Consider the following 15,576-nt stretch of genomic DNA (forward strand, 5'->3'; position numbering starts at 1 on the left):
TCATAGTGTTTAAGGTTCTTTTGTTCTGAAAAGTTGTTCCATTTGTACAAAGGATTAGTTTGTTTTAGTACAAAGTACTACTCATGCATGTGGAGCACTTCTAGCATTACATACTTACTTGACAGAATTGAGTCCAAGTTACTTTAACATAACAGCTCTACCATTATGACCGTGAAATTGTCTTACATTGTCCTGTAGGTTCTCTGTCCCTCTCTTCTGGAGGCATTAGTTAAGTTTCTTCCAAGAAATGGTTGTCTATGTCTCCATTGCTAGCTAGACCACTAAATACACAGGGAACCATTAAGTCACATATTTACTGTCTGGCTTTTGGTGACACAAGGGTGGGACTTAGGGACGTGTAGTGATGTGCTTTTTTTTCCTGCACCATTAAAGCTTTGGAACTCTTTCCCTTATGTTTTTGCAAACAGCTGCCACCAGCCCATTTTGAAATGCATGTTCTCCTTTTCCTCAAAAATTCTTCAATTCTTCTTCTGCCATCACTTTTTTTTCTATCTAGCCCTTTTATGTATTTTGTTTAAGGCCTGGTCTCAGGAAGGACTTTCATCCACGAATGGAACCTTCAACGTGTTATATAACTTGCTCATGATTTTGGTCCTGCACATTGCCACCTTAAGACAGTAATATATTACGTATAGAATCTCATAGTATTTCCTCATTATTGCATTGTTTGAGCTCAGTAAATTTGAATGCATAATCTTAAAGCATTTGTTCTTAAGTCAGGTGGAGGAAGCAAGATTTTTTGCCTTCAAGATTAATGCTAGTTTATTTACAGATCACAGCATGATTAGTGGATTCTGTGTCATTGTTTTTATACCATGGATGTTGTTGTGAGATTCTTTGTCTTCCATTCTTTAGACTGTATGAATAAAATTATATATTTAGTTCTGATTGTTGATTATGAATTAACAGTGCACCAAGTTAATAAACTGGCTTCATCATTTGCTGTCACTTGGAACAGCCTTTGATTTCACAGAACAGGAGTTTCTGTTGTTGGAAGATGTAAAGTCTGACTTTTCTCCCCCCCCCCAAGAAGGTTTCTCATTCCTTACAAAGAAGGCATTTCATATGATTTGTTGTCTTTTAATGCAAGGTTTCTAGGCAGATGCTATCAGTTGTGATGGGGTTTGAAGAAAGTAGGGGACTTTAATCTTAGCAAGTGAAACTTGAAATCTGTAAAATTACAGTGATTAATACCTAGTAGGCACTTGAGCTGAATTTCATAAAAGATAAACATAGAATAAGAAGAGTGCATGGGACTGAGGAATGATATTATCATAGTGTATTGCAATGCAAAATGAATGGTCAGTAAAGTAAAAGAGGTAGCATAGAAATGTAGAATATGTAACAGGTGAATTCCAGTGGAGTTCACAACTTATGGAGATTTTTTTCTGTGGCCTTTCCCCCTTGAGGGAGTTCTTGGAGGGAACAGGCATCAGATATATAAGTAGATAGGTAGATGACAAGTGAATGTAAGTGACATGGGCAAGAATGAATGCAGGAAAAGATGGAAGAGTTGAGATTGATGGACAGAATGAGAGTATAGATGTGTTTCATATGTGGCATAGAGAGTATGGGGCAGTTTATAAAGTGTGCAATGTCTGCAAGATGGTACTCAGGAATTATGCTGCTGTAGAGCAGTTCATGTTGTATAAGATGTAGATAAACAGGTAGACTCTTAGTGAATGGATTTTGTACCTTTGATTGAATATTTTACTGGCTAGAATTTCTTTTGATTTAGAAATTAAGGTTATGATGTATTTTTAGTATCTTGCAATACTCCTTTTGAAACAATTCAGTTGCACTTACATACACATTGGTCAAGTTTGGCACCTTGTCATTGTATCATCTTGCATCTTACAGGGTGTATGGAGTATCTGGTCTTCGGGTGGTGGATGCTTCCATCATGCCTGTCATTGTCTCTGGAAACACCAACGGGCCTGTTATCATGATCGCTGAGAAAGCTGCAGACACTATTAAGGAGGACTGGGGGATCTTGAAAAAACTATAGGCAGCAAATTTAGCACTGATTACCTCTTGAGTTTAAGAAAATAATATACATTGTAAGTTCCAGTGTGGCTCATGATCATTTTTAGATAGTCTCAGATGAAGAAATGTGTATGATATATTTCACTTCATACTTATTCTCTGTTTCCTGTATTAATGAGGTAGTGATAGGAGCAGACAAAGAAAAAGTCTCATTTGCTCACATCCATTCTCTAGCTTTCATGTGAAATTTACTAAAACCACAGCTCCCTGTCCACAATCAGGCCCCACAGACCTTTCATTGGTTCCTTTGGTTGCTTCATATGCCATGGTTCAGTCTATCAACAGCACAGTGCTCAAATTTACTGTATCTCATATATACTCTTCACCCTCCTGCATGTTCAGGTCCAAAGCATTCAAAATCATATTCACTCCATCCTTCCATTCCCAATTTAATCTCCCCCTTCTTCTTTTATATGCCACTTCTGATGCATATATCCTCTATCAACCTTTCCTCAATCATTCTCTCCATATGTCCAGATCATTTTAGCTCACCCTTGTCAGCCCTCTAAACCATATGTGTCTTTTAACCACACCTTTCTCCTACCTTATGATTACTTACTTGATCAGCCCTCCTCACACCACATATTATTTCTTAACATTCATTTTCATCAGTAGCCCATGCCTCCCATCCATACAACACTGTCTGTCTACTATACCCTCAAACATACCCATATTTGCCCTCCCATATAGTGAACTTTCCACAGATTCCTTAATGCTTTCCAGTACCATGGCCCCCTCTGCTTCCAGAGTTCTGTTCACTGCCATGTCCACTCCCAGTTATCTGAAACACTTTGCTTCCTCCAAATTTTCTCCATTCAAAGTCACATCCCAACTAATGTGTCTTTCTCCATTGCTAAACTTGATAATCTTGCTTTCGCTCACATTAACTCTTAACTCTCTCCTTTCACACTCTCCCTAAACTCAGACATCAACTTCTGCAATTTCTCACTGAAATCTGCCACTAGTGCTATTGCATCAGCAAATAACAACTGACTTTCCCCCAGCCCAGTCCCCCACCCCCAACAGACTGTACACCTGCCCTTCTCTCCAAGACCCTTGGACTTACCTCCGTCACCACCTCATGCATAAATGAATCAAAAGGCCATGGTGACACTACACACCCTGCCATGGACCCACCTTCTCCTGGTACCCACCCACCCATTATCTACTGTACACGCACCTTACTCTCTTGATAAAAATCTTATTGCTGCTAATAACTTTTCTCATACATCATGTACTCATAATTCCATCCAAAAAGCATGTCTCTTAACCTTATCATATGCTTTCTCCACATATATGCCATATACAAATCCTTCCATTTCTCTTGAGTGTTTCTCACCAACATTCTTCAGAGCAAACACATCCTCAACTACTCCTGAAACCACATTGTTCCTCCCTAGTCACATGCTTTCTGTATGCCTGCTCCCTCTTAATCACTACTCATGCCAGATTCAGTCAGAGAAAAGCTCTTGGATCTAGCTTCTTATTGGTATCCCTTCTTTCATTATATGGGAATATTTCGAGCCTGTAGTGATGCACACTATTCCTGCCAGTTTCCATGATGCTACATCAGTCATGCTTACCAATCTGTATGGAAATATTTGTTGCTACTATTGACACTATTCCTGCCAGTTGCCATAATGCTACAACATCACAGTCATGCTTACCAACCCTATTGAGATGACAGGAGAGGTGGGGCACAATTTGAAATCCATCACACTTGGGAGTGAAAAATAATTAATGATCTAACCAGACACTGAACAAACTTATACCTCAGGAGTTTGAACACTCACTTTTGTTACCCTTGCATTTATACAGTGGCACTTTCCATGTATTCTGCCAATCCTCAGGCATCTCAACTTGATCTATACTTAGTGAAAATCCTATCTAACAGGCTAACCCCACAGTCACCCCTTGCTTAAGCAATTCAACTACAACATCATTCACTCCAGCCACTTTGCCACATTTTGTCATACAAAAAGGCTTTTGCCACCCCTTCTCTTTTCACCAAACCGCTTGCCATGACCCTTTTACTTCATATCTCTCCCCAACCCAAACACTTTACATCTGCCATCCTATCATCAAACACATTCAACAATCCTTCAGAGTACTCACTACATCTCTTCACCTTATCATTGCCTGTTACCACTTCCCCATTTGCCCCCTCACTGATCTTCCCGTTTGTAATCATGTTTTTCTCATACTATTAATCTTCTTCCAAAACATTTTCTTATTCTCCCTGAAGCTTGCTGATACTCCATTCTCATTTGCCCTCTTTTTCAACTCTTACAACTAACTCTGACCTCCTGCTGCTTTCTCTTGTACATCTCCCAATCACTCATATTTTTCTCTGTCACTGACAACTTATCTTTGTCATACTACCTCTTATTACCCTTTCTCACCTGCTTACATCCCACCTTCAGCATACCACACACTTCTTTCACACATGCCAGTGCTACTTCAATAAATACCTTACTTTTCTAACCCAATTCCCTCGCTTCATTTACTCACACATTTCACGCAATGTCTTATGGTCATTCTTCAGGCAGGCCTTTTTTCCATGCTCACTTACTTTCACCATGTTCTTCTCACCCATATTTCTTTTTCACTACACTCACCTCCACCAAGTAATAACCAAACATCCCACCAGCTGCCCCTTTCAGCATATTTACATCCATTAGCTTTTTTTTCTTCTTAGCCTGCCTAGCAGTTAGTTTGTAATTCGATAATGCCCACTTGCCATCTATCCTACTCCAAGTATACTTATGTTGTCCCTCTTTTTAATCAGGTATTCCCAATCAACAGTTCTTTTCGAGCACAGAACTCCACAAGCTGTTCATTTCCATTCAGCATACTGAATATGCCATTAGCCTTAATTGTACCTCACCTGCCATATTACCCACTTTTGCATTTAAATAACCCATTGCTTATATCCAAGCTCTCCCATTCAAACTGCTGACACTCACTTACTTCCCAAAATACTCCCCTCTCTTCATCATTCTTCTCATGGTTAAATGTTTATATTTATTTAATATACTTTGTCGCTGTCTCCTGCGTTAGCGAGGTAGCACAAGGAAACAGACAAAAGAATGGCCCAATCCACCCACATACACATGTATATACATAAACGCCCACACATGCACATATACATACCTATACATTTCAACATTTTTTTTCATACTATTTGCCATTTCCCGCATCAGCAAGGTAGCGTTAAGAACAGAGGACTGAGACTTTGAGTGAATATCCTCACTTGGCCCCCTCCGCTGTTCCTTCTTTAGGAAAACTAAAAACGAGAGGGGAGGATTTCCAGTGCCCTGCTCCTTCCCTAGTAGTCGTCTTCTACAACACGCAGGGAATACGTGGGAAGTATTCTTTCTCCCCTATCCCCAGGGATAATGACATTTTAATGTATACATACATATACATACACAGACATATACATATATACACATGCACATATTCATACATTCTCGCCACCACCCCGCCACACATAAAATGACTCCCCCTCCCTCTGCGTGCACATGGGGTAGCACTAGGAAAGGACAACAAAGGCCACATTCATCCACGCTCAGACTCTAGCTGTCATGTGTAATGCACTGAAACCACAGCTCCCATTCCACATCCAGGCCCCACAGAACTCTCCAGGGTTTACCCCAGATGCTTCACATGTCCTCTGACAGCACATCGACCCCGGTATACCAGATCATTCCAATTCCCTCTATTCCTTGCACGCCTTTCACCCTCCTGCATGTTCATTCTCTAATTGCTGAAAATCTTTTTCACTCCATCCTTCCACCTCCAATTTGGTCTCCCACTTCTCCTCGTTCCCTCCTCCTCTCACGCATATATCCTCTTTGTCAATCTTTTCTCACTCATTCTCTCCATGTAGCCAAACCATTTCAGTACACTCTCTTCTGCTCTCTCAATCACACTCTTTTTATTACCACACATCTCTCTCACCCTTTCATTACTTACTTGATCAAACCACCTCACACCACATATTGTCTTCAGTCATCTCATTTCCAACACATCCACCCTCCTCCGCGTAACCCTATCTATCGCCCATGCCTCACAACCATATAACATTGTTGGAACAACTATTTCTTCAAACATACCCATTTTTGCTTTCTGAGATAATGTTCTCACCTTCCACACATTCTTCAACGCTCCCAGCACTTTCACCCCCTCCCCCACTCTGTGACTCACTTCTGCTTCCATGGTTCCATCTGCTGCCAAATCCACTTCCAGATATCTAAAGCAATTCACTTCCTGCAGTTTTTCTCCATTCAGACTTACCTCCCAACACTATGAGCACTAATAATCTCCCATCTCTTGTAATCCAGAGTTCAGTCTTATCACATGAATCTAGAACTCACCTCCTGACACTCTCACACATTCTTATAGCTCCTGTTTCAGCAGAATTACAACCCTTTCCTTAGCTCTCACTTTGATTTTATTTCAGAGAATTTCCAAACCATTTTTCCTCTTATCCTTGACCTTTGTTTCATTCAAGAGCTAAACACCCAGTTTCCTTGCCTCAAACATGTTACATTCTTCTCATCTTGGTTGCATCCAGACACCTGAGCCTGAGCTTTTGAGGAGGATGAGCACTCCCTGCTTGGTACCTTCTTCAGTTTATATTACTCTCAAGTATTAAGCCATAGAACCATAACTGGAACTGAAGATTGCTTTATGCATGCTAGTCATTACCATATGTCACCATATTTCTCTCAAGAATTGTTTGTATCCCATTTTCCTATTTATACTAAACAACAGAATGGCTGCTAAGGTTCCACTGAAAACGAACCTTTGGCCATTACTTTAAAGTCTGTCATGCCAAAAGCTGCACCACAACAGTATTCATGAACTGCGGTGACCTATTGTACACTTATATGGTATATCTTAATTCAGGGATTGTTATTAAGGTAACTGTAAATGTAAGGATAGGTGATTTTCTTCACTTACTCATTATCATAGTGTTAATGTAATCTTTAGATATTTTGCACAATGAGTTTTTATCAGACAGTTATCTTTATTTAATTTAGACATAACATATATTGTGAATAAATATTGTAATATTCATCATGGTGTTATTTCCCTTTGTTATATACATTATCAGATGCATCTCTGGATGTTACACTGCAAGTGAGTAGTCACTTTTGTTGAGGATGTACCATAGTCAATGGGCAGAAGAGAGTGCAGTTTTGTTAAAGACAATCTTTCTCCAAAGAAGCTCCTTATTTCTATGTTCTTGCATCAATTGGAGCCTTGATACCACAGGAGATCCTAAAAGGGGTTCCAATTGTTTTATAATATATATCCCTGTTTGTTTTGATGCCATAGATTGGGTATTATTAATTAGTGATTTAGATGCAAGAGTGAGTGATATAGCAATTGAAGGTATAACTTGAGGATATGGGGTACTCAGGGAGGTGAATACGAATGGTGAATAGCTTGTGGAGATGTGAGCTGATAAAGGACTGCAGATTAGGAAGTCCTAGTTTAAAAAGAAGGAAGCACAAAAGTATACTTGGATAAGTAGGAAAGATTGTAAGACGGCAGTACTGAATTATATATTGATTGGCAGGAGAGACTTTTGGATGTGAATATGATGAGAGGGGCAGTTGGTGGTATGTCTGACCATTATCCAGTGGAGGCAAAGGTGAAGATTTTTAGGGTTTTTTGGAAAAGAGGAAATAAGACGAGTGAGAAGAGGGTGTTGCAAGGAAAAGAGACACAAGTGATGCAATACAAGGAGAGATTATGTGTGAAATGGCAAAAGGTGAGAGTGAATGAAACAAGGGGAGAGGGGTTAGAGGGGAAGATATTTAGGTAAGCAGTGCTGGTATGTGCAGATGTGTGTGTGTGGCATGCAGAAAATGTGAGGTGCAGGTAAGGAAAGAGCAGTGAGAGATAAGGTGATGAAATAAAGTTGCGAATGAAAGAGAAAAGAGAGGTATATGGGAAGCATTTACAGGGAAGGGGTGCAAATGATTGGGAGATGTACAAGGAAAGTGGGAGGAGGTCAAGAGGAAGGTGCAGGGATTGAAAAGAGGGCAGATGAGAGTTTGAGTGAGTGATTATCAGTAAATTTAAGAAAAAAGATATTTTGGAAAGATGTTAATAACATGAGAAAAAAAAGAAAGCAAATGGGAACATCAGTGGTTGGTAATAGGTAGCGATGAGGTAAGGAGGACAAGACATGTTGTGAGTATTCTTAATGATTGTTCAATACATGTGGTGATAATGTGGCAGTAGGTTGTTTGGGTCAGTTGTGTGAAGCAAAAAAGTTATGAAAGTTGTTTCGATGAAAAATGAGGAGGCAAAAGCCTTGTATAAGATGAAATGTGGCTTGGTGTTTGGAGTGGATGGTATTGCAGTTGAATTTTTTAAGAAAAGAAGTGCGTGTTGGTGACTGATTAGTTAGGATTTTCATTGTATTTATAGATCAGGGTGAAGTCCCTGAGGACTGCCAGAATACATGTATAGTGCCATTGTATAGGGGTAAGGGGAACAAAGTTAAGTTTTCAAATTAAAGTGGTACAAGTTTGTTGAGAGTACCTTGTAAATTGTATTTGAGTATGGTGATTGAAAGGGTGAAACATCTACAGAGCACCAGATTGGGTAGGAACGAAGTGATCTCAGGGGTGCTAGAGGATGTTTGGATTAGGAGTTTGTTTTGAAGATTTATATAGAGAAATGAGATTTTTATGTGACATTTGTAGGTCTGGAGAAAGCATTTGATTAGGCTGATGGAGATGCCATTCCTTGCAGAAGGTTCTTATGAACATATGGTGAAAGGAGCAGCAAGATGTTTTAATCAAGAGTGCAAGGTATAAGCATGAGCATGAAGAGAGGAGATTGATTGGTTCCAGGTGAAGGTTGGTCTGTATCAGGGGTGTGTAATGACACCTGTATCAAATTGATTTGTTTATGGACGGGGTGGTGAGAGAGTTAAATGCAAGAGTCTTGAAGAGAGGGGCGAGTATGCAGTCTGTTGGGGATGAGAGGGACTGGGAAGTAAGTCAGTTGTTGTTTGCTGATGATACAACACTGGTGGCAGATTTGAACGAAAGACAACAGTCATTGGTGACCGAGTTTGGAAAAGTATGTGAAAAGAGGAAGGCAAGAGTAAGTGTGGATAAAAGTAAGGTTATTAGGTTAGGCAGGACACAGATACAGGTTATTTGAGAAAATTTGGAAAAAATTAAGTGTTTTAGATACCTAGGAGTAAAGGTAGTTCAAGGAACTACTGAAGCAGAAGTGAATCATAGGGTAGGTGAGGGGGCAAAGTTTCTAAGAGCACTGAGGAATATGTGGAAAGGTCATTATTTAGGAGGGTGAAAATGGGTACGTTTGAAGATATAGTAGTCCCAATGATGATGTATGGATGTGAAGCATGGTGTACAGATGAGGATTTACAAAGGAGGTTGGATTTGTTGAAAATTAAATGTTTCAGGACAATATGTACTGAGCAGTTGTTTCATTGAGTTAGTAATAAAAGGGTGAGACACAGGTGTGGCAATACAAAGAGTGTGGTTGAGAGCTGAGGGGCTGCGCTGAAATAGTTGGACAAATGGTGAGAATGGGTAAAGAGAACTTGCGTGTCAGAAGTAGGGGGAGGTATTAGAGTGAAAAAGATTTTGTGACCAGAGCCTGAACATGCAGGAGGTTGAAAGGCATGTGTGGGATAGGATGAATGGGAGCAATGGGATATATGGGGCACAACCTACTTTTAATAAGCTGAACCAGGACTGGGAGAGACGGGAAAGCTGTGCATGGCATGGTTGTGGATAGGTGGTGGTTGTTTTGGTACACTGCACATGAGAGCTAGAGAATGGATGTAACCAAATGCAGCCTTTCCACGACTGTTCCTGAAGCAATCTTGCTGAAGCAGGAAATACTGGACAAGTATGAAAGATATATATATATTTTTTCTTCATACTAACCGCCATTTCCCGCATTAGTGAGGTAGCATTAAGAACAGAGGACTGAGCCTTTCAGGAAATATCCTCACTTGACCCCTTCTCTGTTCCTTCTTTTGTAAAAATAAACACAAGAGGGGAGGATTTCCAGCCCCCTGCTCCCTCCCCTTTTAGTCACCTTCTACGACATGCAGGGAATACATGGGAAGTATTCATTCTACCCTAAACCCAGGGATGAATATATATATATATATATATATATATATATATATATATATATATATATATATATATATATATATATATATATATATTTTTTTTTTTTTTTTTTTTTTTTTTTTTTTTTATACTTTGTCGCTGTCTCCCGCGTTTTATCGAGGATGTAAGGCATGTGTACATGTAGGAAGAGAGGAAAGTGATTGGTTCTCAGTGAATGTAGGTTTGCGGCAGGGGTGTGTGATGTCTCCATGGTTGTTTAATTTGTTTATGGATGGGGTTGTAAAGGAGGTAAATGCAAGAGTCCTGGAAAGAGGGGCAAGTATGAAGTCTGTTGGGGATGAGAGAGCTTGGGAAGTGAGTCAATTGTTGTTCGCTGATGATACAGCGCTGGTGGCTGATTCATGTGAGAAACTGCAGAAGCTGGTGACTGAGTTTGGTAAAGTGTGTGGAAGAAGAAAGTTGAGAGTAAATGTGAATAAGAGCAAGGTTATTAGGTACAGTAGGGGTGAGGGTCAAGTCAATTGGGAGGTGAGTTTGAATGGAGAAAAACTGGAGGAAGTGAAGTGTTTTAGATATCTGGGAGTGGATCTGTCAGCGGATGGAACCATGGAAGCGGAAGTGGATCATAGGGTGGGGGAGGGGGCGAAAATTTTGGGAGCCTTGAAAAATGTGTGGAAGTCGAGAACATTATCTCGGAAAGCAAAAAAAATATATATATATATATATATATATTTTTTTTTTTATACTTTGTCGCTGTCTCCCGCGTTTGCGAGGTAGCGCAAGGAAACAGACGAAAGAAATGGCCCAACCCCCCCCCATACACATGTATATACATACGTCCACACACGCAAATATACATACCTACACAGCTTTCCATAGTTTACCCCAGACGCTTCACATGCCTTGATTCAATCCACTGACAGCACGTCAACCCCGGTATACCACATCGCTCCAATTCACTCTATTCCTTGCCCTCCTTTCACCCTCCTGCATGTTCAGGCCCCGATCACACAAAATCTTTTTCACTCCATCTTTCCACCTCCAATTTGGTCTCCCTCTTCTCCTCGTTCCCTCCACCTCTGACACATATATCCTCTTGGTCAATCTTTCCTCACTCATTCTCTCCATGTGCCCAAACCACTTCAAAACACCCTCTTTTGCTCTCTCAACCACGCTCTTTTTATTTCCACACATCTCTCTTACCCTTACGTTACTCACTCGATCAAACCACCTCACACCACACATTGTCCTCAAACATCTCATTTCCAGCACATCCATCCTCCTGCGCACAACTCTATCCATAGCCCACGCCTCACAACCATACAACATTGTTGGAACCACTATTCCTTCAAACATACCCATTTTTGCTTTCCGAGATAATGTTCTCGACTTCCAGACATTCTTCAAGGCCCCCAGAATTTTCGCCCCCTCCCCCACCCTATGATCCACTTCCGCTTCCATGGTTCCATCCACTGCCAGATCCACTCCCAGATATCTAAAACACTTCACTTCCTCCAGTTTTTCTCCATTCAAACTCACCTTCCAATTGACTTGACCCTCAACCCTACTGTACCTAATAACCTTGCTCTTATTCACATTTACTCTTAACTTTCTTCTTCCACACACTTTACCAAACTCAGTCACCAGCTTCTGCAGTTTCTCACATGAATCAGCCACCAGCGCTGTATCATCAGCGAACAACAACTGACTCACTTCCCAAGCTCTCTCATCCCCAACAGACTTCATACTTGCCCCTCTTTCCAAAACTCTTGCATTTACCTCCCTAACAACCCCATCCATAAACAAATTAAACAACCATGGAGACATCACACACCCCTGCCGCAAACCTACATTCACTGAGAACCAATCACTTTCCTCTCTTCCTACACGTACACATGCCTTACATCCTCGATAAAAACTTTTCACTGCTTCTAACAACTTTCCTCCCACACCATATATTCTTAATACCTTCCACAGAGCATCTCTATCAACTCTATCATATGCCTTCTCCAGATCCATAAATGCTACATACAAATCCATTTGCTTTTCTAAGTATTTCTCACATACATTCTTCAAAGCAAACACCTGATCCACACATCCTCTACCACTTCTGAAACCACACTGCTCTTCCCCAATCTGATGCTCTGTACATGCCTTCACCCTCTCAATCAATACCCTCCCATATAATTTACCAGGAATACTCAACAAACTTATACCTCTGTGATTTGAGCACTCACTCTTATCCCCTTTGCCTTTGTACAATGGCACTATGCACGCATTCCGCCAATCCTCAGGCACCTCACCATGAGTCATACATACATTAAATAACCTTACCAACCAGTCAACAATACAGTCACCCCCTTTTTTAATAAATTCCAATGCAATACCATCCAAACCTGCTGCCTTGCCGGCTTTCATCTTCCGCAACGCTTTCACTACCTCTTCTCTGTTTACCAAATCATTTTCCCCAACCCTCTCACTTTGCACACCACCTCGACCAAAACACCCTATATCTGCCACTCTATCATCAAACACATTCAACAAACCTTCAAAATACTCACTCCATCTCCTTCTCACATCACCACTACTTGTTATCACCTCCCCATTTGCGCCCTTCACTGAAGTTCCCATTTGCTCCCTTGTCTTACGCACTTTATTTACCTCCTTCCAGAACATCTTTTTATTCTCCCTAAAATTTAATGATACTCTCTCACCCCAACTCTCATTTGCCCTTTTTTCACCTCTTGCACCTTTCTCTTGACCTCCTGTCTCTTTCTTTTATACATCTCCCACTCAATTGCATTTTTTCCCTGCAAAAATCGTCCAAATGCCTCTCTCTTCTCTTTCACTAATACTCTTACTTCTTCATCCCACCACTCACTACCCTTTCTAATCAACCCACCTCCCACTCTTCTCATGCCACAAGCATCTTTTGCGCAATCCATCACTGATTCCCTAAATACATCCCATTCCTCCCCCACTCCCCTTACTTCCATTGTTCTCACCTTTTTCCATTCTGTACTCAGTCTCTCCTGGTACTTCCTCACACAGTTCTCCTTCCCAAGCTCACTTACTCTCACCACCCTCTTCACCCCAACATATATATATATATATATATATATATATATATATATATATATATATATATATATATTATCAGTATTATTTTGGTTTGTCGCTGTCTCCCGCGTTTGCGAGGTAGCGCAAGGAAACAGACGAAAGGAATGGCCCAACCCACCCCCATACACAATGTATATACATACACGTCCACACACGCAAATATACATACCTATACATCTCAGTGTACACATATATATACACACACAGACACATACATATATACCCATGCACACAATTCACACTGTCTGCCTTTATTCATTCCCATCGCCACCTCGCCACACATGGAAAACCATCCCCCTCCCCCCCTCGTGTGTGCGACGTACCACTAGGAAAAGACAACAAAGGCCCCATTCGTTCACACTCAGTCTCTAGCTGTCATGCAATAATGCCCGAAACCACAGCTCCCTTTCCACAACCAGGCCCCACACAACTTTCCATGGTTTACCCCAGACGCTTCACATGCCCTGATTCAATCCACTGACAGCACGTCAACCCCGATATATCACATCGATCCAATTCACTCTATTCCTTGCCCTCCTTTCACCCTCCCCGATCACACAAAATCTTTTTCACTCCATCTTTCCACCTCCAATTTGGTCTCCCACTTCTCGTTCCCTCCACCTCCGACACATATATCCTCTTAGTCAATCTTTCCTCACTCATTCTCTCCATGTGCCCAAACCATTTCAAAACACCCTCTTCTGCTCTCTCAACCACGCTCTTTTTATTTCCACACATCTCTCTTACCCTTACATTACTTACTCGATCAAACCACCACACACCACACATTGTCCTCAAACATCTCATTTCCAGCACATCCACCCTCCTGCGCACCACTCTATCCATAGCCCACGCCTCGCAACCATACAACATTGTTGGAACCACTATTCCTTCAAACATACCCATTTTTGCTTTCCGAGATAATGTTCTCGACTTCCACACATTCTTCAAGGCTCCCAGGATTTTCGCCCCCTCCCCCACCCAATGATTCACTTCCGCTTCCATGGTTCCATCTGCTGCCAGATCCACTCCCAGATATCTAAAACACTTTACTTCCTCCAGTTTTTCTCCATTCAAACTTACCTCCCAATTGACTTCACCCTTAACCCTACGGTACCTAATAACCTTTCTCTTATTCACATTTACTCTTAACTTTCTTCTTTCACACACTTTACCAAACTCAGTCACCAGCTTCTGCAGTTTCTCACATGAATCAGCCACCAGCGCTGTATCATCAGCGAACAACAACTGACTCACTTCCCAAGCTCTCTCATTCACAACAGACTTCATACTTGCCCCTCTTTCCAAAACACTTGCATTCACCTCCCTAACAACCCCATCCATAAACAAATTAAACAACCATGGAGACATCACACACCCCTGCCGCAAACCTACATTCACAGAGAATCAATCACTTTCCTCTGTTCCTTCACGTACACATGCCTTACATCCTCGATAAAAACTTTTCACTGCTTCTAACAACTTCCTCCCACACCATATATTCCCAATACCTTCCATACAGCATCTCTATCAACTCTATCATATGCCTTCTCCAGATCCATAATGCTACATACAAATCCATTTACTTTTTTATATATATATATATATATATATATATATATATATATATATATATATATATATATATATATATATATATATTATTTATTTATTTTGCTTTGTCGCTGTCTTCCACGTTTGCGAGGTAGCGCAAGGAAACAGACGAAAGAAATGGCCCAACCCACCCCCACACACATGCACACACACACACACGTCCACACACGCAAACATACACACCCACACATTCCAATGTACCCACATATATACACACACAGACACACACATATACACACATGCACACAATTCACACTGTCTGTCCCTACTCACCCCCATCGCCACCCCGCCACACACGGAATAACATCCCCCTCCCCCCTCATGTTGACTGGTTGGTAAGGTTATTTAATGTATGTATGACTCATGGTGAGGTGCCTGAGGATTGGCGGAATGCGTGCATAGTGCCATTGTACAAGGGCAAAGGGGATAAGAGTGAGTGCTCAAATTACAGAGGTATAAATTTGTTGAGTATTCCTGGTAAATTATATGGGAGGGTATTGTTTGAGAGGGTGAAGGCATGTACAGAGCATCAGATTGGGGAAGAGCAGTGTGGTTTCAGAAGTGATAGAGGATGTGTTGATCAGGTGTTTGCTTTGAAGAATGTATGTGAGAAATACTTAGAAAAGCA

The 15,576-nt window shown here is 41.0% G+C and overlaps 1 protein-coding gene across 1 annotated transcript in view; it reads left to right on the forward strand.

The window, feature by feature from the left end:
* LOC139751628 (glucose dehydrogenase [FAD, quinone]-like) overlaps positions 1 to 6,666 on the forward strand; it is a 212,904-nt gene extending 206,238 nt beyond the window's left edge. Inside the window, 1 exon segment of the mRNA XM_071667248.1 lies at positions 1,882 to 6,666. Within this exon segment, the coding sequence (XP_071523349.1) occupies positions 1,882 to 2,029 (148 nt within the window). The 3' untranslated portion in view covers positions 2,030 to 6,666.
* Positions 6,667 to 15,576: the final 8,910 nt, after the last annotated feature.

The sequence above is a fragment of the Panulirus ornatus genome, chromosome 11, assembly GCF_036320965.1.
Source record: "Panulirus ornatus isolate Po-2019 chromosome 11, ASM3632096v1, whole genome shotgun sequence".
Classification (NCBI taxonomy): Eukaryota; Metazoa; Arthropoda; class Malacostraca; order Decapoda; family Palinuridae; genus Panulirus; species Panulirus ornatus.